General features: G+C 42.9%; 4 protein-coding genes across 4 annotated transcripts; 2 read left to right on the forward strand and 2 right to left on the reverse strand.

The window, feature by feature from the left end:
* Nucleotides 1-199: 199 nt before the first annotated feature.
* On the forward strand, nt 200-6,199 carry LOC135491379 (uncharacterized). Its single transcript, XM_064777201.1, has 5 exons — nt 200-262; nt 1,157-1,349; nt 2,008-3,086; nt 3,406-3,527; nt 3,832-6,199. Exons 2-5 carry the CDS (start codon nt 1,243-1,245, stop codon nt 4,855-4,857), a joined length of 2,334 nt encoding a protein of 777 aa, XP_064633271.1. The 5' UTR covers nt 200-262; nt 1,157-1,242; the 3' UTR covers nt 4,858-6,199.
* Nucleotides 6,200-7,693: 1,494 nt separating this feature from the next.
* Nucleotides 7,694-10,105, reverse strand: LOC135491172 (tumor suppressor candidate 2-like). Its single transcript, XM_064776871.1, has 3 exons — nt 9,868-10,105; nt 9,390-9,516; nt 7,694-9,102 (listed from the first exon to the last, which is right to left on the reverse strand). Exons 1-3 carry the CDS (start codon nt 10,002-10,004, stop codon nt 9,028-9,030), a joined length of 339 nt encoding a protein of 112 aa, XP_064632941.1. The 5' UTR covers nt 10,005-10,105; the 3' UTR covers nt 7,694-9,027.
* A 5,810-nt stretch (nt 10,106-15,915) lies between these two features.
* On the reverse strand, nt 15,916-20,267 carry LOC135491301 (caveolin-1-like). Its single transcript, XM_064777075.1, has 3 exons — nt 20,093-20,267; nt 17,097-17,204; nt 15,916-16,647 (listed from the first exon to the last, which is right to left on the reverse strand). The coding sequence occupies exons 1-3, from the start codon at nt 20,156-20,158 to the stop codon at nt 16,432-16,434; spliced, it is 390 nt and encodes a 129-aa protein (XP_064633145.1). The 5' UTR covers nt 20,159-20,267; the 3' UTR covers nt 15,916-16,431.
* Nucleotides 20,268-21,947: 1,680 nt separating this feature from the next.
* On the forward strand, nt 21,948-23,132 carry LOC135491572 (caveolin-3-like). Its single transcript, XM_064777545.1, has 2 exons — nt 21,948-22,064; nt 22,447-23,132. The coding sequence occupies exons 1-2, from the start codon at nt 22,008-22,010 to the stop codon at nt 22,768-22,770; spliced, it is 381 nt and encodes a 126-aa protein (XP_064633615.1). The 5' UTR covers nt 21,948-22,007; the 3' UTR covers nt 22,771-23,132.
* The last annotated feature ends 499 nt before the right edge of the window (nt 23,133-23,631 follow it).

Consider the following 23,631-nt stretch of genomic DNA (forward strand, 5'->3'; position numbering starts at 1 on the left):
CGTTTAATATGAATATCGGTATGATTAGGGCTCAGCAGGAACTAAAATACTTCCTCGTGTCGATGCCCGGGGCCTATTTGACTCTGTCGTCCGCACTGTGTTCTGCCACCAAAGTTTACTTCGCACGACTTCGATTTGGAGCGAAACGACTGGGGGCCAAACCACCGGATACCGCGCATGAGCATTTCCACAACCGCCATTTTCCTGTAAATTTTGAAAATGTTGGAGTTGTGAACCCGATAATTTGCTTATTTGAGTCGAAGTAATTATTTTTTTCAATTATTCAGTTATCCTAACTTTGCACTTAGTTATGCTGATGATGAGTAAATAAAAAAGTGTTTGTACCTATGTTCGATTTAGAAGTACGAGGGAGAAAAACCAACAACTTCCTTGATAATAAAATGTGTGCAAATGTACACGAATGTGCACCAATGTAATGCATGTAAAATGCTTTGCCTATAGCGTCCTGTTTTTCAGCCTAGCACTGTCGAGAATCGACCATTGTGTTGTTGTTAAGGTTATCTAGTTTTTTTTTGCATTTATATGACCACAATTACTTGTCATGACGCCTGGTCCCGTGGTCTACGATCATGACATGATGTTCACAAATTGTTGTCGCACCAGCAGTGAGTGAGTGACACTCACTGACAGTTGCAGGTCCCGTGGTCTACGATCATGACATGATGTTCACAAATTGTTGTCGCACCAGCAGTGAGTGAGTGACACTCACTGACAGTTGCAGTGAGAAAGCCGCTGCTGGCTGCAACAAGTTGAGCCGGCAGTGACACTGTCCGGCTGTCACTGACAGTTGCAGTGAGAAAGCCGCTGCTGGCTGCAACAAGTTGAGCCCGCAGTGACACTGTCCGGCTGTCACTGACAGGTGCAGTGAGGAAGCCGCTGCTGGCTGCAACAAGTTGAGCCGGCAGTGACACTGTCCGGCTGTCACTGACAGTTGCAGTGAGAAAGCCGCTGCTGGCTGCAACAAGTTGAGCCGGCAGTGACACTGTCCGGCTGTCACTGACAGGTGCCGTGAGGAAGCCGCTGCCAGGAGGAAGGAAAAAGTCAAAAAAAGGCTGAAACCTCTGAAGGCTCATCATTGACTGATGTTTACAAAATGTATTTCATTAATTTGCATTCTTTTTCTGTTTAACTTCAGGTTTGTGCCGATGGATAGCCCACCGACCCCAGGCGACATCCAGTTCCAACTTGTTTCTGATTGATGTCGGATACCTAACGTCCGCAATGGGGTTCTTTTACTGGTTATACTGCCTCATCTACTACTGTTTTGTCGACTTTCTCTGCATCATTGTGGTGGATTTGTGTGTAAAGGCAGTGCTGAGAGAAGCCAGGTACATAAGTCATAGAGAACTCGCTAAAAGATGCGAAACTGAAAGGCTAAGCTTTGAGATTTTTGTCTGTGCCACAAGTAAAAAGAAATAAACATAGTCACTTTTACACCAGGCAGAGGAAGACACTGCTGGCCAAAGAAACCTGAATATCGGTACAACGAACATAAGAACATGTGGTGTGTAACCATGCCGTCTTTTGTTTGCTGCTTGTTTGTTGTGGCCAGCGGTGGCTTTCTCCGCCTGGTAGTGTACTGGCATGTCATGGTCTCAGCTTGATCGAATTTGGCTTATATAATTGCAGATTTTGACTGAACAGCAGCACAGGCCATGCACTTTCAATCTAATTTCGTAATGATGAAGTAACTCCCTTTCAAAGCCTGGCCCGGCAACAAGAATCTACGTGAATATACTGATTCAATCATCAAAAAAGGGACCCTGTTGTGTGTATGAGACTTGATTATTGTATACCTGAATATACTGATTCAATCACCAAAAAAGGGACCCTGTTGTGTGTATGAGACTTGATTATTGTATAGCTGAATATACTGATTCAATCATCAAAAAAGGGACCCTGTTGTGTGTATGAGACTTGATTATTGTATAGCTGCTTTGTCAGTGTTAGTCGAATTAAAAATCATTAGTTTTTGGTTTCTTTCAGTGATGAGCGTCAGAAACAGAAGATCTGGTTGTACGAGTCTCTGGTGCTGTCCATGCTGAGTGTGGTGGTGTTCCTAGCCAGCCATTGCCCCTACCTCTTGCTTCTCTTCACCCTGGTCACCTTCATGTACACGCAGCTCTCCAGCCATGTCGACCTCCGCTACTGGTGGGCGTCAATGATGAACCGATGGGACGAGTTCCAACAGCATGAACAGAGCATGGAGGAGTTCAGTAAACGATTACAACATGTACAACAGCAGCAGCAAATGATGCAGCAGAGTGGTTCACCGGGCATGTATAACCTGAATAACCGCTCACAACGTTTCATGGCAAACCCACAGGTGTTTAACCCATATATTCATGTCAGTCCACGGCGACCGTTGCGACAGGATATGTCCCCGCCGTACCGCATGGCAACAAGGAATGCACCTGCAGAGTTTACAAATGTTCCAGGATTACGTTACCGTAACTTTGACTTGAACAGATACACACAACCTTGTAACCAGGTCCCGCAGCAGAATGCCTGGGAACAGAACCAACAAATTCAACCACCAGTTCAGGTACCATCTGGATCTGAGGTAGCATCATCTGAGGGGACGAATCCATCCGATATCAACATTCATAAGACGTCAACTGAATCATTGACATCCAGGATCCGGTCAGCATTGGGAATTGGGTCATATCATAATGTCCCATATGGACTCAAAAACAATGGAGAAAATCTGTGTTTTATGAACTCAGTGTTGCAGTGTTTGTCCAAAAGTCCAGGACTGGGGAGCAGGCTTGAGTCTCCTAGCGTACAGTCATGTTGTTCACCGATTGTAGCAGACCTTGTGAAATCATTCTCTGAACTCCTCTATGAACTGAGCCATAAGCGTGGCTATAAACTCATGAGTGTCTCAGATGCATCAACGTTTCGCCTCGCAGCTAGTTTAGTTGATGCGACAGTGGTGGCGCCACCAGACACTGATGACAGTCAACAGAATCAACAGGATGCAGCCGAATTCTTAATGTGGCTCCTGGATATTGTTCATACTGGAACCAATGCAGCAATCAGCGGGCAGAATGGCGCTATGATCGGTAAGAATTGCATAAGATCAGACAAAAAAAAAAGGAAACTAAGTTCGCTGCATTCCCTGTCAGTAGTTTCACATATTCCAGCCCTGTATGGCAAGTATAACTGTGTGGTGTGATGTCCAATGGCAGTGTATTCCTTTTCTCCCTCTTCCACCAAGTGAACCTGTGGTGACGTTAAACTTCATTAAGAAAACAAGTTACTGACGAGAATAACCATCATCTAAACACGTGAGCAGTCTATGGTAGTATAGTGATAGGTGGTTTTATTTCCGCTCGTTTACTTGTAGCTTGATTCAGTCTATAATGCCTTTGCTTATTTCAGGACAATCTAAGGCAGCAGCTGACACTGAAATCACCAACCCGACCCTGGCCACACTGAGGTTTATCTATGGTGATCTCACTCCAAAACGTATTGAGGACATGAAGCACATCTGTTTGAAAGAGGTACGAAACGAGTTTTTCTGTCTGATTGCACCTTTTGCCCTTTGCTTTGTTTGTCCTACAAACGTCAAAGGCAGAAAGGATTGTTGATGTCACATGGAATAGATGTTGTGCAATCAACTGAATGCACCGTGCAGCAACATATGTCACCCATTTCACCACAACACCAATGTCTTTTCAACTTGGGCTTTGTGATTGGCCTTACACTGCATATGATGTTCTCAAATGGCTGTCATTGTACTGTTCACTCGTTGTTCTTCAACAAAATACTTGACTTGAAAGTTCATCAATATCATATCCTTTTCAGATTGAGACTGCGAATGGACTGGACAACAGCAGCCATGCAGAGGCAATGCAGCGGTTGTCTGATCTTGAGTGGTTATTACACAAGCAACAGAACAAGTCGGTTATCGATGATCTCTTCACTGGACAATTAGTGGAGGCACAACACTGCCTTAGCTGTAATCGTGTATCAGTCGGTATACAGACATTCAATATTCTACCCGTCCCAATCGTAGAAGCACGAGAAGTGTCTGGGGTCGTCTACCTCATGGACTGTTTCAGTAAGTTTGGTAACATGGAGAATCTGTTTGATTCCGACGGACTCCAGTGCCCATGCAGCAATAAGAACCCCGACACGCCTCCCGTCTTTATCAACACTCCCACAATGAATGCAGCACCACCCGCTAAAGGCCCGACAACTCATGTGGGGCGGCTCTTGAGTCGAGACTCTGCTGTAGGGTCACCTGTCGCGTCATCGCATCCAATGTTCAGTCAGTCCACTCTCATGTCGCCGATCCCGAGTGGTACAGCGGAGGTGTTCAATGACAGTGGGTTCCAGGATAATCAGTACAAGACCTCCACGCCAATTTTACATGAGCGCATCCGCAGCACTGAGATCAGACCACGGAACTTGACTAACGGTCAGCGACGCTCACTTCTCCGCCAACTGCCCGAGTGTCTCGTGGTGCAGTTGTTACGGTTCCGTTATAACTCGGCCATGCGTGATTTATGTAAGATTCACACGCCTGTAAACATTCCCCTCAAGAACCTCAACTTGAACAGTGTTGTGTTTGATTCAGTAGTGAAGCGCGAGGATCTGACAGCGCCACCTGAAGGATATGAATATGACTTGTACGCCGTGTGTCTCCATCTGGGAGCAGGTGCGACCAACTGTGGTCATTATATCGCGTACTGTATGGTGAGTGATGGTACGTGGTGGAAGTTTGATGATGACGAGGTCACACAGGTCAATATGGAGTTTGAACTCAACAGTCGCTTGGTCAGGGAAAATGCTTACATGCTTTTCTATAAACGAAAGATTGTAAGTTAGACAGGCGAGAAATCGTTGAACACAAACTACTCGATGAATCAACTGCCAACACTTTTTAGAAATATAATTTGGGTAACAATGATAATTGGTTGTGTTTAGAATATGACAATTGATCAGGATTTGATAATCGACTGAAGCCATGATTTGTAAAATTCTGTCAATCTATTGGAATTTTAGTCGTTGTGAGGTGTAGAGCAGGGTTTATTTTGTTTCACCATCAATCATGGACCTAAGATAAAGGACGAGAAAGATGGGTTAACCATGCAAAAGTGGCCAGGTATAAATATCAGGACTGAAGATTCAGTGTGTGAAAAGCAACTGCTAAGCAGAAGTGCATTTGTATTCTTAATATGTACATACAGGTAGATTATTTTAAGTGTAGGTTTTTGTTAGGTTTCGCAAGGATTTTATTTGACCCGAAATGGAATTTGAGATAAAGTACTCAAATGGTGGCTGTTTTAGAAATAAGTATGTAATGTACAATGGTTCAGCATGGATGGTGCTACTAACCAGTTATCACGGCAATCAATGCCAATATTTTAGGAAAAATGATGCCAACTCCTTGGTGACTAAAATAAAAAGCGGCTATTGTAACAAACAGTTTTGTAAATCGATATTTTCTTTCATGTCGATGAAATATTCTGACTATCGTTCAGTCTGACGTCCTGTTGGTTCTTTTGTATTGTAATCATTCTCAGGATTGTGTGATTGTCATGGCAACTGTTGGAGTAAAGATTCTTCACTTGTGTATCTTTATCATTTACAAGGAAATTGCTAATTTGAAATATATTTTGATAACTTTTTTACAACCTAACAAAATACAAAATGATCAGGTGTTGTGAAATTCAAATTGAATTGCTATTCTGAATGATAGATAAAAGTCATTGTACATGTAATTGTGAACATTTCAGCTGTAAAGCACCCTTGTGGTCGAGTACAACAAAAGCTCAAAGTCGGCTGCATTCCATATCAATGTCTGTTTGGTTACCAGGCAACCACATTGGGATGTTAAGAGAGGTTTCGCAATCTGTTGGAACGTGTCATCAAGTCCTGTGCTAATTAATTTTCAACACTCGTAAATCATCATTTATACTTGGTTGTAACGAGAATTGGGGCGATTTTCAAAAAGTTTGTCTATGAAATATACTTGGTTATTCGTAGCTGTTTGTTTGACTTGGGATACCTGCAGGAGGTATGCACAAGTTCATAGCTGTTTGTATAACTTGGGATACCTGCAGGAGGTATGCACAAGTTCATAGCTGTTTGTTTGACTTGGGATACCTGCAGGAGGTATGCACAAGTTTACAACTGCACGACAAAACTTTTTTCAAGAAATGCAAAATACCCCTCAAAAATGAATGAAGAATTGAAAGGTCACCTGTGTTTGAGGTAACATCTGACAAACAATGTTCAAGGGGCATTCCCAAGGAACAAACCCAAACACATGATCCAAATGGAACATCACTTTTAAGATTTACTATGCATTCAAAAGAAAAAGGAAGCATTTATATCGAATTTTGTGGACATTAGTACAAAATAAATGATATGAAAGTAACAAAGTCTTTATCATTAATGAGAAGTTGTGTGCCCCAGATACCATTTGGAATGCTTGGAATAAGTGTGCTGGGAGACTGAGATGTGACGAGTCGTCTTGCAGCAATGGCCGAATGTGATGCAGGAGCAAAGGAATGGTGAGCCATCCTTCCACCTGTGGTGACTACCTCGTCCAGTTGGAGATGGGTATGCACAACTTTGTGACCTGTTCTTGGGGCACTGAGGCCGCCTGGATACTAAAGGACAAAGGAAACCTGTTAGAAAATCACCACTTATGCATCTGGTATTTGCCTCTCATCGGACCACTTCTCGCTATATCTACGTCTCTCTCTTTAAACAGTCCCCAGATTCAACCTGCAGCAGTTCTGCATGGCTACAAGTAAGTGTAGCTGCATGGGACATCTGTAAATAGTGCTCTGGTTAGGGTTCTTCATGATGCTGTTCAGCCTGCAGTAGGCCACTACTGCCACTACAACAAATTATACACTGCAACAGCCTTCGGTCACAGCCAGTCCAGTTACTGTGAACATTCCACAACTAGCATTGGGTCACTGTCAATACCAGTCCAGTTACTGTGAACATTCCACAACTAGCATTGGGTCACTGTCAATACCAGTCCAGTTACTGTGAACATTCCACAACTAGCATTGGGTCACTGTCAATACCAGTCCAGTTACTGTGAACATTCCACAACTAGCATTGGGTCACTGTCAATACCAGTCCAGTTACTGTGAACATTCCACAACTAGCATTGGGTCACTGTCAATACCAGTCCAGTTACTGTGAACATTCCACAACTAGCATTGGGTCACTGTCAATACCAGTCCAGTTACTGTGAACATTCCACAACTAGCATTGGGTCACTGTCAATACCAGTCCAGTTACTGTGAACATTCCACAACTAGCATTGGGTCACTGTCAATACCAGTCCAGTTACTGTGAACATTCCACAACTAGCATTGGGTCACTGTCAATACCAGTCCAGTTACTGTGAACATTCCACAACTAGCATTGGGTCACTGTCAATACCAGTCCAGTTACTGTGAACATTCCACAACTAGCAATGGGTCACTGTCAATACCAGTCCAGTTACTGTGAACATTCCACAACTAGCATTGGGTCACTGTCAATACCAGTCCAGTTACTGTGAACATTCCACAACTAGCATTGGGTCACTTCATGTCCTGTTACAATATAACGTCACATGGGGCCCACTTAACGATATTCTTCCTCTGTGTAATTATGGCTAAAAAAGACATTCCAAAACAAAGCGATTTCTTGTTCAATAATTTTAAATAATTACACAATATATTTCACAATTCACAATAAGGGCAAAGTAACATGGTGTTTTTTATTGGTTTTAATATCACCTTTGGAAGGTTTAGTTCCGAAAATTCCATTCCATTCCACACTTTCTTTGGCCAACAAAATCAACCTGGCTTCAGTATTCGGCTTCAATTTGGTTCAATGAAGTTATAGTACTTTTGAAAGTTTATAAGCATAAGCCTCAGCTAACTCAAAAATTGTGATATCGTATTTTCAACCAAACTCTCATCTTCATTTTAGAGCAAAAAACAAAATCCAAACAATAAAGTCCTATGGTTTGCTATCGAATGGCTTCCTTATATCAAGCCGTATTTTACCCTTGAACTACCTACTATAAACACAATACTTTCAAAACAAAGTTGGTGCTAAAGTTTGCAAAATCTTTCTTTCTTTCAACTGCATGCCCCCCCCCCTCTCCAACTGACACTCCTGACTCTACACTGAAAACATGACGACAACATTTGATATGACAATTATAACACTGTCAATCACAATCACCAATATCTCATAATGTCTATGAAATCAACTCAACAAAAGATGACAGACCTAAATCTTAACGTTTATACAGAGGCAGTTAGACATTTTCTCCCATTTTAGATGGCCTAATAAACAATCCTGTCACAGCTAAGTAAATAAGTTATCTTAAGACAGACAAGTATCAGAGCGCAATACCAATTATGGACGTCCTGCCTGTATTTCCATGATAATGAACACAGACTTATTCCCAAGTCGTCCCCACAACAGACACCATACACACCCGAATTGCAGAGAAAAAGCAGCAAGTGTGACTGTACAGTGTGCCCTGGGCAAAGTGATAACTACATGTACATGTAGTTGGCCGAGTGAATACTTAGGCCTTGGTGGTGCGCTTCATAAGCTGATCCAATTTTTTATAAGAAACAGTCTTGTACCAGTTCAAAGGACTCAAACCAAAAGTTACTGTTTTTGCATCTTGGCAGCATCTTCCTCAGATAAGCTCTCGAGTCTCAATGAAAGTCAAGTAGATATGGTCAATATATCATTGTTAATCTGTTGAACAATCAAGCTTTGACCAATATGGAAGAAAATAAATAATTCCAAACGAATACAATCATCTCCATTAATAAATAGCCAACAGAAATTATCATCTCATCTCGCTTTTTTCTTCTTTTTCTTGCCACTATTAGTTTTTGATTGCCGTGCTCTTGAGCTTGGCACACTGCCAGAAGCAGTGGCTTGTGGCGGTGGTCGTCTGTAAAGTTCACTATCTGTGGATTGTGCATCCCCGCTATCCATCCTATCCCGGACTAGTCATCTAGGTGGTGCCTCGCAGATTATGAACGGCAGGTTGTAGTTGATGCGCGGAATGGGAAGGTCAACTTCACCCTGGAAAGTTCAAAATTCATTTCAATAGCTTTGAGCCTGAGCTGATTTCCTCAACGGGACAGGGCTTATTCTGGTTTGTACAGGTATTCATCTTGACTCTTGTAGGAGTGCCATAGGTGCACCGTTCTTCTCATCCAAAAATGAGGCCAGAGAGAGCTGAGGGGGGTTTGTCCTTTCTTTTTTGATCAACAAGTTCAAAAGGAACAGGTCAGACTCAGAAAGGCTTCCTATTTCAGCATTAAAGCATGATGCTTTCTTACCAAGTCATGCTGAGATATTAGTTTTACCTGTGGGCGTAAATGATGAGATTGTATTCTAAGCATGGAGGTTCTAGGACTGTCATCTTCACCATCATATGACACTTCCTCATAGAACTCATGGGCGAGGTCGCCATCTTCATCAAAGTACATTGATCTGGAATAATAGAAGGTAATGTCAACAAGAAAGATTATTCCCCACAAAACCGGTCATCACTATCACATGTAAACTGGTACATCATGAGATTCTCGACAAGCAGCCATGGTCTGGTATCTTTGACTGTGAAGACCTTTGGTCATTTGGAAAGGTGGGCCTTGGGCTTGGTATTTGAACTGTTAAGTCGTCACATGACATTGTTTTCTTGCGACTCACAATCTATTTTACATCCAGTTTTACTTCGTTCATGTATGCAACATGTGAAGTTATCATGTTACCAACAATCAAAAATCCCGTAGAAACTAGAACAAAACGACCAAAGAAAGCATAGGCTGATGTCATGTGACCTACCCTCTTCTTTTGTAAACAAACGGAGTTGCTCCAAATCTGGAAATGGCAAGGCTGTTCATCTCCTCAGCGCTGCCAGTCTCGTCGCCATACCAATAATTAGTCACCTTCTTAGCAATCTTTGTGGTCGTCTGCCCCATTCTAATGAATAAATTTCCCCAAAACACCCAGAGACATCACAATTTTCGAGTTTTTTGAAGAGAAAAATATTGCTTTTTCTAATTTGTGGTGGCTGCCATACTTTGTTGGTTGCAATTGATTAATTCCGTCTTTGCCGAATAGTCCGAGACACAATCGGCGTTGTCTTCGGTAGGCTCGGAGGTCGATGTGCCAGGGTTTAATGTCTTCGTTCCCCGGAAAAAAATCGCCCTATGGTAACGGTTAAAGGTATACCGGTAGTTTAATTGGGAAACATGAGGCTACATAGGCTTTAGAAGATGCCTTCGATGGTGACTGGATCCGTGAACAACCCATATGAAATAATGGCGACCGAAACGTGTGGATGGGAGGATCAGGAGCATACGATTGACCCTGATGGTATTCGAGGATGAGAACAACCAGGGGCCAGGAATCACTCTTGGAACCATATTGCCATCTAGAAAGGCTAAAAGTCAGGTAGCTCCTTATTTCAAACATGCCCAATCAGGGGCTTAGCTTGGTTTTTTCGGACTTGGGTGAACACATTTCTTGGTGACTTCTTGGAGGGCAGGGGACACCCCCCCCCCCCCCCCCCGCTCGCCACGCCCCTGCCAATATATTTGGGATAAAGAGTCAAACACAACATGCAGTTAACTCAGACAGACGCCATCAACCAAGGGAAGGGATATTTTATGGCGTGCGCGGTAGCTCGAGCAGCACGAAATATTGATCAGAAGCAGAGTCACAACGGCCCCTGACCATTTTACAGCAGTGGAAGTCGCGACAGATGATTAGTTCTTATGTTTAAGGATAGAGGCGCTACTCTTCTGGTTCTGAAAAGACTGTGAAGGGTGAGGGTCGCTACCCAAACGAATGGCGGGCAGCGGCTGTTCCCCGGGCCCGCGGGCAGGCAGGCAAGCACACGTCTTTATATAAAAGATGTTATGTTTTGACCTTTCGTCTAAGCTGTATGAAAAACATTTTTGAAGGCTGGGAGACAATTAATTGCCCCCTTGTCCCCAGCCCATGCACCAGACGATTCAAAGAACTGAACCAGCTGGCCGAGAGGCCAGTATATCTGATGAGAAACCAGGCTGGGCTATTATCCAAACGTTTCATTTTATACTTGAGAAAGCAGACAAATTAGTGACAAATTTGCCTTGGCCACCTGGGTTCCCTTCAGCACCGTCTGCGGCAGGTCAGTTACAAACCAAGTCATTACGTGGTATTCACAAGGCATTCTTATGGTTCTCCTGATGCCTTACTTATTTCACCTCTCGTAACGCTCACGTTGTTTTGCGCGGTTGAGCACTTTGGCCGGGGCGAGTCATTGATGTGTTATGAAGTCGTCACTGTAATAGACCTATGTACAGGGACACCACAAGCTCTATACACCATTATTTCCCGGAATTTGCAAGAAGCGTGATGGGACCGAAGAGGAGGAAAACTCTCGTCCCGCGAGATGACAAGGATGACACCATTTCTAACAGCCGTCAGCCGAAGTTTTCCTCCACCAAAGTTCTGAAGTGAGTTAGTCTTGTGCAAATCGATAAAAGCATACGAGCGGTGTACGAGTTCGTAAATGCTTACTAAGCCCTAAGAAGGCTTCATGAATAAGGCCCCTGTAACGCTTTGAGTGTACTGTTGAGGAAGTATCTGGTCTTCAAACAATTGAGGCATAGCCACGGCCGATGTGGAAGAAGACTTCAAAATATAAGAAAAACAGAAAAGCGGTCCTGTCTGAACACGTCACGCACGTGCGATTTTGTGTTTTTGTTGAAGTTTTATCGGCTTATTTTTTAGGTTCTGTTTCCCGTTTTAATGCGAACTTTATTTCTGGCGGTAAACAAGCATCTCAGGTCAAGGTAGGTGGGCAGCAATTCCTTTTTCACGGCAAATCTTTTCTGTGCCGCGCCGTTTTTAGTGAGCGTACAACACGTCGGAAAAGTTCTAGCGTTAATTTTGTAATGTCATGATGTAACGTTCATGACGTTAGGCCCACCGTATCCGTGTTTTTTTACGGGAAGATGTAGCCAGGTGCGGTCTTATGTTTGAGATATCCGAGCTGATGCCACATTAGTCAAATTGAGCCGACAGGTGAGAGTTTAGAAGGATATTTAGCTGGGTAATAAGCGCTTTTTTTCGGGTAGTTTGGACGCGGTCATCCCAGGAATTCAAAAATCTGTAGATCGTGCCCACGACTTCAATTTGAACTTGAAGTTCAAGCTACTATTCCCGACGATATAATCATTGCACCCGATTAGGCTACGATTATCCAATATTCAATTACATTGCCTGTTTAGACTGCTCTTCGTATCACAACCGACTTTAGGCAGTATTAACTCACGCTATGTATTTCATACCCTCTAATATTGTACCGGATCGACTCATGGCCATGACACTTTTTTTTGTTTTTTCAGGAGTACTTCTTTGAAGAACAAAAACACTTTTGGACAATTGTGACGAACTGTGAAAAAATCCTGGTTTTTCGTTGACTTACTTGGATCATGCATTTTCACAATGTAAATCGGAAAAGATCTGAATCTTCAGGGGAGAGCAACAGGGTCAGTCTGAGCTCCTAGGCCTATGGGTACAGAAATCATCTTTGCGAAAAAAGGCACTTTTCGCGGGAGGGCACAATGGCAACTGCCCCTGCAGACAGCCAGGTCCCTTCTTTGTGGTCTACAAAGCTTTGACAACAAGTCATCATGATCCCAAAATCTGAAAATCTAAAGATTCAGATCTTTTTTGAAATTTCTCAATTATTTTGGTCAGGATCAAGAGAATTCATTTGTATCACTATTTGTGTCAGGCTTAAAATATCTCCACAATGGAAAAGAGTTTAAAGCGGGGGGGGGGGGGGGGGCTATAGGCAGGAGCTACTAAATCAACCTATATATTAGTGACTTTGTATAACTTCTACAGTAACCTTATAATTTTTATTCTAAAAACATCAACAGCTTTGTTTTACTGGATGGTACAGAAAATCAGTCAAACTTGACCTCATTTCTTGCCCTGCGCGCCCCAACAAAACAAATTGATTGCGTAACCGTAATAGGATAAACTCGGCATGAATTATTGAAAAGATTGGACTATGTGATTGTGATTCTGAAAGGAGTGGAGGAGATTCAAGGCCAAAATCAAGGTCAAAGATCGAAGGTCAAGTTCATGGTCACGATCAGAAGTCAAGTTCAAGGTCACGATAGGAGGATGCAGGCAAAGAGAAGAACAAAAATGAGTCAGGTATAGTTCCCTTTTAAACTGGCAGGATGTGATTGAACCCTTTGAAAAGAAACGAGAAAAATGGATTTGAATACATTTACATTGTATGGAAAGATTAGGAGTCTTGGGCAAACTGAGTCTTAAAACAGAAACAGCAGAAAAATACAACACTCTCATGTTTAACATCACAACCAGTCTGTCCAGCCATTTAGAGCATTTTCCTAACAATCATTGATAACTGCGCCTTTTGATACAATGTTTGCACCTAACCAGCACCCTTGTAACCTTGTCTTATTCATGAATGTGCGTATATCATCATGTCGTTGCCTCTGGTCGGAGGCTCATGTTGAATGTTTTATTCAATGTTTGGCACATGACAATCGCACGCCTGTTTTATTTCCAGGGTTCTCCTCCCCACCCTGTCTGATAGCATGCCACACTAACAACACATCTCCCATCGTTATCCATCAATATTCCATGAATGTCATACAGACTAGTTTGGCGCCCGGGCGAGAGGTTTAGACTATTGTGATACCAAAAATGTATAAGCGAATCCCATTTTAATATAAATTGCACTGCCACAGAGGGGTCAAAATGTTAATACAATAATCGTAAAAATGTCGCGACGGCTCCTGCGAGTTGACTGTTCACTTTGTTGACTTTCATGAAAGCGATTGTCACGCCATCTCCAGATTAATTGAAGAACTGAAACAGGTGCCCTCCTTTCCTCGAAGGATTTCAGTTTTATAATTCACTCCGAGATGGCGCGACAATCGATCCATTGACGGACGGGGGGCCAAGTTTTGTCTTTATCGCTGGTGTTATCTCGAATACAGTTGACCCTTTAGACGATATCACACTTAACGCCATGTTAGTTATCGCTAGCGTTAGTGACACAAAACTGGTTTTGAACAACCGGGCCCAGGTCTTGTGCGACCTACAAACGCGGCATATTGTACAATCGGGAAATTTTCGCGGTTCTTTCTTCCATATTTTCGTTCAACTACTAATCATTTCCGGGAACCTTTCTTGACTGTAAAACTATTATGACTGAGGCCCCGATGATGTAACAAAACCGATCTAATACTGTAAATATCGTGAAAACAAAAGCTCCGCGAATATTCCCCGATTATCCACGTTGTCCTGGTTGTGCCCAGGTACCTCTCGCCCTTCGCTATTCAACGTTGTAAACTTGTGAACGTTTTCATGTTTGTAAACTTGAAACTTGTAACGTGTTCTTGTTGTTAACTTGTTGATGTTAAGAACTTGAAACGTTGTAAACATGACTTGTAACATAACAAAACTGACTTCCATCCTTGGCCAATTGTACTGGTACAATGCTGAGGAGACTTCAGGACTGATATTCACCGCCGATATGTCGGCATGCTGACCACAAGTCGACTTGTCTTCCACTATGGAACCACTCTCTCCTAGAAATGTTACTAGAGTTCAGTAATAAACGGCAGTCATGACGATCGTGTGCACCAGTCAGCTGGATGAAGTCCGTTAAGTTGTGATGTTGTGCTGTTGGGAGCTGAAACGACCTCCAGCCAGAAAAATAATTATTCATGTATAAGTGTGTATGGTTTCTAAAACTCGTCGCTGCCAGAACCCTCGTACAATGCGATAGTCATCTACCAATCATCTACCATTACAAACCCTGCCGTCGCTGCCATCTTAGGAATACTGGAGCCATAGATGTATTAAACGGAATTTCCTTCGGCAATTGAGTTTCAAAACTTTGCTTTTATCTCTCGGTCAAAGCGAGGTGAGATGTAGATACCTGGGTTCTCTTTGGCAGTGACAGTTGACATTGAGGAAGTGCGGAAGGTCGTTTGGGCTTTCAACATGTAACAAAACAAAATACTGTAAGTGCTGTGAAATGGCCATATTTGAAAAGAGGGTAAATGTTGTTATTTACATTTACTCTTTCATATCTTTCGCGATTGCACCCATTTAGCCGATGGTTTCTCCTGTTGTCGCCGAGTTTGTCGTGGTACAGCTGGGAATTTATTTTTAGATTAGTGAGGCAGAAATCACGCACATCTGCACAACGTCAACAGAGATGGCGCTGTGGTCGCTCAAAATTTTGGCTGAGAAAAAAATCATGTTCTTGAGCTTTGACAATAAGTCGTTGTATCAGTGACAAAGTGGTGAAGCAATATCAGCAACTAAATAAGAAAGTCTTTTCGGAGACCAACTTGCCCTGACAGACACCACCGGTAGGGCACAGACAGGGCTGATGTGGAAGTTGTTAGAAAGGTCCAAAACGGTAATATTTCGTCATCTGGATATGAGGACAACAGGAGGGACGGCATTGTTAACCCACTCGTTACTTGTTATCTTCGTATTTCAGCTTTCTCCGGTGTTCAATGTTTTATAGACCTGGCGAGTTACGTAACTAACCTTGATTTCAGGTGATAATCGCTCCAGTTGTCTATGTTTTATAGACCTGGCGAGTCACGTAACTAACCTTGATTTAAATTGGCGGAATTGGCTTAATAACAGGGGAATCATGTCTTAACAGACGTCGTGTCGCGACGGCTCCTGGTCGATTTCACATTACTCAGGTAGAGGATGTACTGGTTGTCCCGCGCACTAATAGCTTACCATAGCAAACTACTACAGGTTCTGTGAAGTCCGCTCACCCATTCCGTCGAATGACCAATGTATAACACTGTCTCCCCTGTGTTATCATATATTTGCATAGTTTCTTTATATACATATTGTACATTCAAAGAAAAAGGGCAATTTAATCTAACATATTTACATGGCATATTATAAACTTGATCAGGAGCGGTAACGACTTGGAAGTTTGCGGCACTCGCATTGTTATTGAATCGCCGTGTCTCCGGCTCCTAGCCGACTTCACATTACTTATAAGCGGAGAATGTACACCTGTACCAGTCCAGCTCCAGCTGGGTACATTGTCATACTTCACTCCCAATTTGTGGTTGGATACATGTGGACTTGATTATTGTGTTTGTACTACAGAACGTGACAAGAAAACCATCATGTTTACACTCTACCGATCTCATCTCAGGTGGCTTAGCTCCGATGAATTCCATTATTGCAGGCATGCAGAAACATTGCCTGGTACGAGGCCGGTAGAAAGTGCGGACTTAATATAGGTGGCGCCTCGAAATGATAAATAAACACAACAATTTGTCACAACCAAAATCCGCCTGAAGTGTTTTATCATCACAGTTATTTTTTGAATGCTGAGAAGAGGAGTCCGCACGCCTCACAGATCGGGTCAAACCAGCAGTGAATACACATGCTGTAGAACTTCTTGCAGCATCCCATGTTCATCTCGCAGATCCTGAAACATGGTGTGATGACCCACACGTGATAGAACGTGACCACGGCGAACTCGCACGCCCAGCAGAAGGCGGTGATGATACCACACAGGACGGTCAGCACCTGAAGTGAGAGAGGGGATAATTTAGAATCGGATAGCGTTGTTATTTGTCTGAAATAAGCGTGCAGAGTACCTGCATTTTGGTCGCACTTGTCTGAAAGTCACTCTGCACTCCAAATCTGACTTTGTTTGATCATCGAAATCAAGGTGTCCTGGATCGAACTTAGGAGATTTTGGATTTGGCTGAAGACGCCGATCAATAAATACCAGAGCGAATGGGTAGATCAAAGGTTCCGTCATTTATATTCTTGAATCAAAGTTTCAGAGTGACACGGTGACGTAACTTCTGAAGCAGTCAATCAGATTTTGGAACAGTATCTGCGCAAATTTGATTTGGCTTTCACACACCTATAACTGTGTGGGCATGACTCTTCTTATATCCCGAACACACAAAATTAGATGCCATTACTGGCAGGGCACTTTCCTTGAAGGAGTTGTGAAGCACATTTACCTTGTAACAGCAGTTCTTGGTGCAGTTGAAACACTTGTAGGAGTTAATCCACACGCAGTCGATACTGTGCGCTTGGTCGGGCTCGGCGAACACGTCTTCGAATGCGACCTGAAATAGACAAAAAGTAGTCATGTCAATTTGTGTTGTTACAAAAAATCAGATGGTTGCGTGGCTTTGGAATGGTTGTGCCATTGTCTTCGGGGCGACCTGCAATTGAATACACACAATGTGTGTTGTTGTTTGCGTGGCTTTGGTGTGTAACGCAAATCAGATATGGTTGCGTGGTTTTGGACTGCTTGTGCCTTTGTCTTCATGGCGACCAGCGAATAAATTGAGACAGAAACGGCAAATCTATTTTAGATTTTAGCCCCACAGCTGCGCTTTTAGAATGTGTGTCGCTTTCCTTTGTCTTCAACACCGACCTGATCATCATGAGGGAAAACATGGACCCTCCTCAACCTTAGCAAAGTACGTCTGTAGCCTTGTGGGCTGGGTTTGCGTGAGAGCTGTCCTTAAAACAATGATTCTTGTTCTTATGTGTTTAAATTATAGGTCTAGGGCGTTGGTCTCCAACATTTCAATTTCAATCGAACAATTGAATACTGTTGTTAACGCTACTTTTGGCCTATGTATCACCTGAGCTGCTGCAAGTTATCCTGTTTGCAAACGGATGCATTATTTGGAGAATGTATCAAATAACTAATTTGGGTCTATTGCAATAATCTCTGACGATACTTTCCAAGATTTTCTTCCTTCACTAAATAGCAACAGTGGTCAAACGAGAAGATCACATAAATATTGCATAATTTTAATCTCGCGAATCTCGTTGCTATAGGAGATGCGTCCTTAGCAACTAAACACCGGAAGTGTATGTTTGAGTTAATGAATTATTCAACATTGAGTTGATTCTTGGCCATTAATTAATTATGCAGTGTTTGATCTTCTGGTCCGAGTATCTGACACAAGTTGGCCTCTCAGACAAGCAAAGCATTATTTTGATACAAAATGTCATGTCTGTAAATCTTGCACAGCAGAAATGCCGACCTTTTCAGGCCAATGCTGCTTGGCCACCGCCACCTGGAGATGGCAAACAAGGAAAAAACATGTAAAGACAACCTTCTTCTTAACCACCACAGGCACGACAGGGCAGAAAACATGGCATTTGTTGGGGCGCTACCACAGATCCTTCTCAACAGGAGTGTCGCTATCTCTCACGTGTATGCGCAGTAGCTCACTACGCTGGGTGGAAGCATTGTTGAATCTTCCAAACAGCAAACTGCGCATGCGAGTTTCCAAAAACAAGGGACCGAAATGAGGCTGGTAAAAAGTATCTATTGGAACCGAACATTACATAGCAATGGCTTACGGGCTAAAAAGGCCCCCCTTGCTGTAGCAATTGACCCATTTGTTACCCGTGTTTTATTTTTTAATATTTTACTGATCTGTTTAATCGTGGTTTGAATACGCTTTCTTCTGTGATTGGTTCAGTTCCGAAAACTTCACCGGAGCAGCAAGATTGAGGACTTCTAATTGGTCAAAACGACGCATTATATATAAACCATTTCTGGTTGAAAGCGATGAATTGTGCATCACATACCTTCACATGACCGTTGATCTCATTTGGGTCACGGTTCTCAAGATCCAACAAACTTTCCATCATTTTGTTGCGTGTGAAAATGAAAATATCCAAGAAACTTATGAGAGATTTTCAAATGTCTTCTTTATTCCTTCGTAGTTTCTTGTTGACTTGGCTGGCCACTGATCTCGTAGAATGCTTTTTAGAGAAAAGTCCTCTGAAGTTTCTCGTGCGAGAGTTTGTTTGGGTGTGTGCTGTGGTGAAGATTTGATTGATATATACAAGTCATGATGATAATGTGTTGCTTAATTATTGACGGAACCTGTGCGTGTGGATTTCCTTGTTTTGTTGGTAGCGAGGTAACCAGACATTGTGTGAGACGTAGCACGGGCTCAGACAAACAATGGTGCACCTCTTTTTGACGACAAGCTCGTGTCGGCTGTGAGCATGGGCTCAGACAACAAAGGAGTGCACCTCATGACGACAGGCACTTATTATCTGTCAGCATGGGCTCAGACAACAAAGGGGTGCACTTCATGACGACAGGCACTTATTATCTGTGAGCATGGGCTCAGACAACAAAGGAGTGCACCTCATGACGACAGGCACTTATTATCTGTGAGCATGGGCTCAGACAACAAAGGGGCATCTCTTTATAACGACTAGCACTTCTTATCTGTTACTTGGGATTTATTTCTGCTAACAACCGTTGCTATGTTATACCAACAACTCCAAAACTAAAAAGCTTTTGCTAAATCCAAGCCAGCTATCTGAAAATCAAAATTTAAAATAAGATGCCTCATTTCCGATAGAAGTTTTGAAAAGATTATGCCTCATCTTAACCTTGGAAGTCCGCGGTACCTGATGTCCTTTGCCAGCATCGGGCAAAGCATGACATAGAATGAGCCATTTGAAGCCAAAATACTGACAACTTTGTCAGGCTCTCTTGCGTGCAGTGCTGTTTTCTCGTGAAATGGAGTATTAGCCTATTTGTATGTCTGAAAGCTCTTGGTTGGTGACGCTGTTGCCAGGCTTGCTGAGTGCCCGTAGAGGTTGGTAAAACCCAGGTATACTTCTACGATCCAGAGACACGAAGCACTGGTTCTTGGAGATGGAAAGTCTTGGAAATGATGGAAAAATAGAGACCAGGGCCTGGTTGTTCAAAACAAATTTTGTCACTAAATAAATGTTGGCGTTAACTTATCATAGCGTTATCTCCTTTAGTCAGGGACAAAACTTGACAACCGGGGCCAGGGTATCTCGAGTCGGTCCAGTACTTTAAACTAGAGCCAGTCCTGTCAAGAAAAAGTGGTCAGCACCAACAAGAAATATAGAGAAAGACATAGTGATAATGATGGTGACTACAGCCCTCTACTCCACTTTGGTGATGAATTCCATGAGAGTAAGTTTGAAACATTACCTGAAGTTGTCCATTTATCGAGTTAGGATCACGGTTTTCAAGATCTGTGGGACTATCTTCAGCCATTATGCAATACTAGTATCAAACACAGGGCAAAATCCGATAAAATATTAAAATGATGAAAAGATTTAGGCCTCTTTCGTCGCTGCTACTTCTTTTAGCGTCCTGTCTGGAATTGCGCATTCCCTCCGATTGATGTATCCGACTATTCGATATATCAGTGATAAGTGATGCTTATTGATCTGTGTCGTTGTTGTTGTTGGTAACTATTGACATTCTCCACGAACCCACGTGTTCCTTAGCTCGGAGAGTGGCGAGCTAATTGGTGCAGTGAGACTATTGTTCTACTTTTCTTTGTGAGTGTTTGTAAGTGAGAGTCGTGTTTTTATGTCAGTTTCTTCATAAAGCTTGATGATGCACCATGTTCGTCTTGAAGGAATGGGTGGTTCCATCTTATTGGCTGTTGTTTAGTCTGTCACGTGCAGATTCATGAATTAATCAGCGACACCCGTGGGGCATAAAAGTATCAGGCTAGCTCTTGCCGAAGTCGTGAACCCAAATAAGGCGGCAATATTCAAAATGGCTATCTACATGGCACTTCGTTAAACCATCTATCAGTAGGAGTTCTTGTTTGATGCCTTATGTAGCCTGATCCTTTCCGAAGGCTGTGCCTATTAGAATTACAAGTCAACCTTACATGACTGCTTGTGCCGATCAGTCCTATCCATTTTATAAACAACACCAGTATGTCTTTTGTGTCTCCACACTAAGCTCATGCATAACAATGATTGTCTTTTGTCTCCATTCATTCCGTTCTTGTCACTTCTGAAGTGTTATGAGACGAGTCTCTCCTGACCTGTTGTAGTTTAATGATCGGTCTTCTACACGATCATCACGGAGCCTCAGCATGCGTTTGTACTAGATTACTTTTCACTTACAATACAAAACACCCCAGTTTAACATTGCTCTTCAAGAAGCTGTCATGTAACTATGGAGTCGGAGACCGAGGCCGACCACTAGCACCGAGACTTATAATGTTACCAGCTAAAAACACCGCCGGCACAGCCAATGCTGTGTGTGCCCGCTAGACCTCGTTAGTATAGCTGAATTGTCATCACCGAAAACGGCCTGATTATCCTATGTGCATCTCTAAAGTCAAAACGCTAAAGACAAAACGAAGACAAGTTAATCGGCATTAACTTCACAGTGGGATTGGTCAGGCATAGTTTACATGATAATATCACAGCCTGTCCCATGTCATCCAGAACTTCAGGGTCGTGTGCGAGGGAGGAGCGAGCGACAGGCCCTGGTATTCGAGGATGAAGTATAGATTAGAGAAGAATGAACAGCTCAAAGTAACCCCATGAATATGTACATCATCATCACCATAACTGAACTGGTCATGTTTGTGTTAGGAATACTTTTATCACTGAATCATACTGGACGACATGATGGTTACCAGGTGGTGTCCCTCCCCGGACCCCTCACTATAGACTCCCTTTAAAGTTTGTTGTCACTGTTCACAATGCTAAAGTCTTTAGCAGTTAAGCTGGAGGGGCCACCTTACTTAATAAAGCATGGGATTAAACTAGCATTGTCATTTAGGCCCTTCTGATCGCACAACCTACGACATGTACGAAAGATAAATATTGGTTCGGGCCTTTTAGTGTCATTCCCGTTAGTTACTAACAATTGCTGAAAGTTTACTCAACAAATATCAGAAGGCTTAAAAATAACAGGTAGCCTTGAGCATTTTTGGTCGTGTTTGTGTGCTCTCTCCTTGGAGACCCTTAGAAACTAGGCCCTATTTGACATTATCGCTCTCTTCAATCCTGTCACTTAATCTGGTACAGTATAGACGTGAGGATCTCTCAAATCATTAAGTTTCCTTACCGAAACCAAGACTCAAATCAAAATGGCAGATTTGGATATGATCAACCGGGACCCCAACAGCATCAATGATCACCTTGCGGTAAGTTCAAACCATATTTATTCAAACATATCTAATTTTTCCTGGTTTTGGAGAATTTTCGCGGGAGGGTTTGGAATTGCTCGCACGCGTGTTGCATCTAAAAATCTGGCGGTTTCTTGCACTCACTTGCTGTAGAGGTCATCAGTGAACCTCATCATCAACGTTCGACGACGCCGATAACCATTGATACTACACAAGTCGCTAATGGCAGTTGGGGTGCAATGCAAGAAATAAGCTAATTTCCAAACACCGACTGCTGCGACGAGAAGAAGTTGTAGGAGCCTGACTGTGTGCTCCTGTGACCTCATAAAGGCAAATTGTAAAGATACCTGCATTCACCAACTTCATGAATGATCATTTTCGTCCTCTCTCTACTTTCCAGGTGACCTTCGATGAAGTGTTCGCCGAGCCCGACCACGCCCACAGTCTCGACTGCGTGTGGAGGAACTCCTACAAGTGCTTCAACTGCACCAAGAACTGCTGCTACCTCGCCCTCACTACCCTCTGCAGTATCTTCGTCGCCTTCTGCTGGGCCTGCGAGTTTGCCACACTCACTTTCTACCACGTCTGGTACGTCACGCCATGCTTCAAGTGGTGCGAAGTCGAGCTCGGTTGCTGTAAGAAATTCTACTCGCTGTGCATGCGGTGTGCATTGGATCCTCTTTGTGAAGCATGTGGCTTGTTGTTCAGTGCATTCAAGAAATAAACACGTGACTTTGAGTCGCCATGACAATGCCAATGACGGCCTGATTCGAACATGTGATTGGTGGATTCATGAAAGGCGCTTTAACGCTCGAAAAGTGGACAGACACGTTTGATGCCGGTATCACTCCGCGAACAGGACAGAGGTATTACAGCGCGTGTGCAGAAGAATCAGTGAAACTTTTCTTTCCCGATAAAAACTTGAATAACTTGTATTTTCTCCTTCCCCTCCTTAGACATATTTTAAAAACGCTAGTCCAGGCTGTGTTGGAGGACTATTTTCCTTACGAATTCCATGACCCTTCTACGACTGATGCATCAGGATGTTCTACATTTGTAAATTACTGTATTAAATTAATTTTTTTATACGAAGTTTTATTTTGTGTTCTTGCCAGTCTCTTAGAGTTTTGACACTCTTACAGCGCATATCAGAACTTGGAATTGGGCATCGTCCCACCTCTGCTAAACCAGACCACCATTGATTTCGATTGTTTTTTTCGCGATTTCTTGACGGTCAAATTCTATTATTGCATAAGGAACTCTCCTCTAAAAGTCAACAAGAGTATCAGTACCGTATCCCCTTCTCCGCCCAATCCGCTACAGGACTGGTCTCTTTCAGACAAGTGAGTGTAACCATGGAGGTATTGGTCAAAACTAGTTACTCCGCGGTGCAGCCAAGTCATTTAGAGTCAAACGCGACAGTGCATGTACATCCTAAGCCAGGCTAGGCCCGTTTAGCTTTTGTGCCTAATACTAGTACCCAGTAGGCCTAACAGTAATTAAATCCCGTATCGCTATGGAGCTAAATCCACAACAAATTCTGCCACTGGATTAGCGATGCCGTAAGCGATTTAGCCTAAAGTTA

Source organism: Lineus longissimus, chromosome 7 (genome assembly GCF_910592395.1).
Source record: "Lineus longissimus chromosome 7, tnLinLong1.2, whole genome shotgun sequence".
Classification (NCBI taxonomy): domain Eukaryota; kingdom Metazoa; phylum Nemertea; class Pilidiophora; order Heteronemertea; family Lineidae; genus Lineus; species Lineus longissimus.

Bases quoted from the DNA above. Each gene is read 5' to 3' on its own strand.
- LOC135491301 (XM_064777075.1), bottom strand. From the start codon at position 20,158: ATGGCTGAAGATAGTCCCACAGATCTTGAAAACCGTGATCCTAACTCG. The intron at 17,205-20,092 runs GTAATGTTTCAA...TGTCTATTTCAG, and splicing joins CGATAAATGGACAACTTCAG to GTCGCATTCGAAGACGTGTT. The intron at 16,648-17,096 runs GTAAATGTGCTT...CTCTCACTTCAG, and splicing joins CCAAGAACTGCTGTTACAAG to GTGCTGACCGTCCTGTGTGG.
- LOC135491379 (XM_064777201.1), top strand. From the start codon at position 1,243: ATGGGGTTCTTTTACTGGTTATACTGCCTCATCTACTACTGTTTTGTC. The intron at 3,087-3,405 runs GTAAGAATTGCA...TGCTTATTTCAG, and splicing joins GCAGAATGGCGCTATGATCG to GACAATCTAAGGCAGCAGCT. The intron at 3,528-3,831 runs GTACGAAACGAG...TATCCTTTTCAG, and splicing joins AGCACATCTGTTTGAAAGAG to ATTGAGACTGCGAATGGACT.
- LOC135491172 (XM_064776871.1), bottom strand. From the start codon at position 10,004: ATGGGGCAGACGACCACAAAGATTGCTAAGAAGGTGACTAATTATTGG. The intron at 9,517-9,867 runs GTAGGTCACATG...CTATTATTCCAG, and splicing joins TTTGTTTACAAAAGAAGAGG to ATCAATGTACTTTGATGAAG. The intron at 9,103-9,389 runs GTAAAACTAATA...TGAACTTTCCAG, and splicing joins CTCATCATTTACGCCCACAG to GGTGAAGTTGACCTTCCCAT.
- LOC135491572 (XM_064777545.1), top strand. From the start codon at position 22,008: ATGGCAGATTTGGATATGATCAACCGGGACCCCAACAGCATCAATGAT. The intron at 22,065-22,446 runs GTAAGTTCAAAC...TCTACTTTCCAG, and splicing joins GCATCAATGATCACCTTGCG to GTGACCTTCGATGAAGTGTT.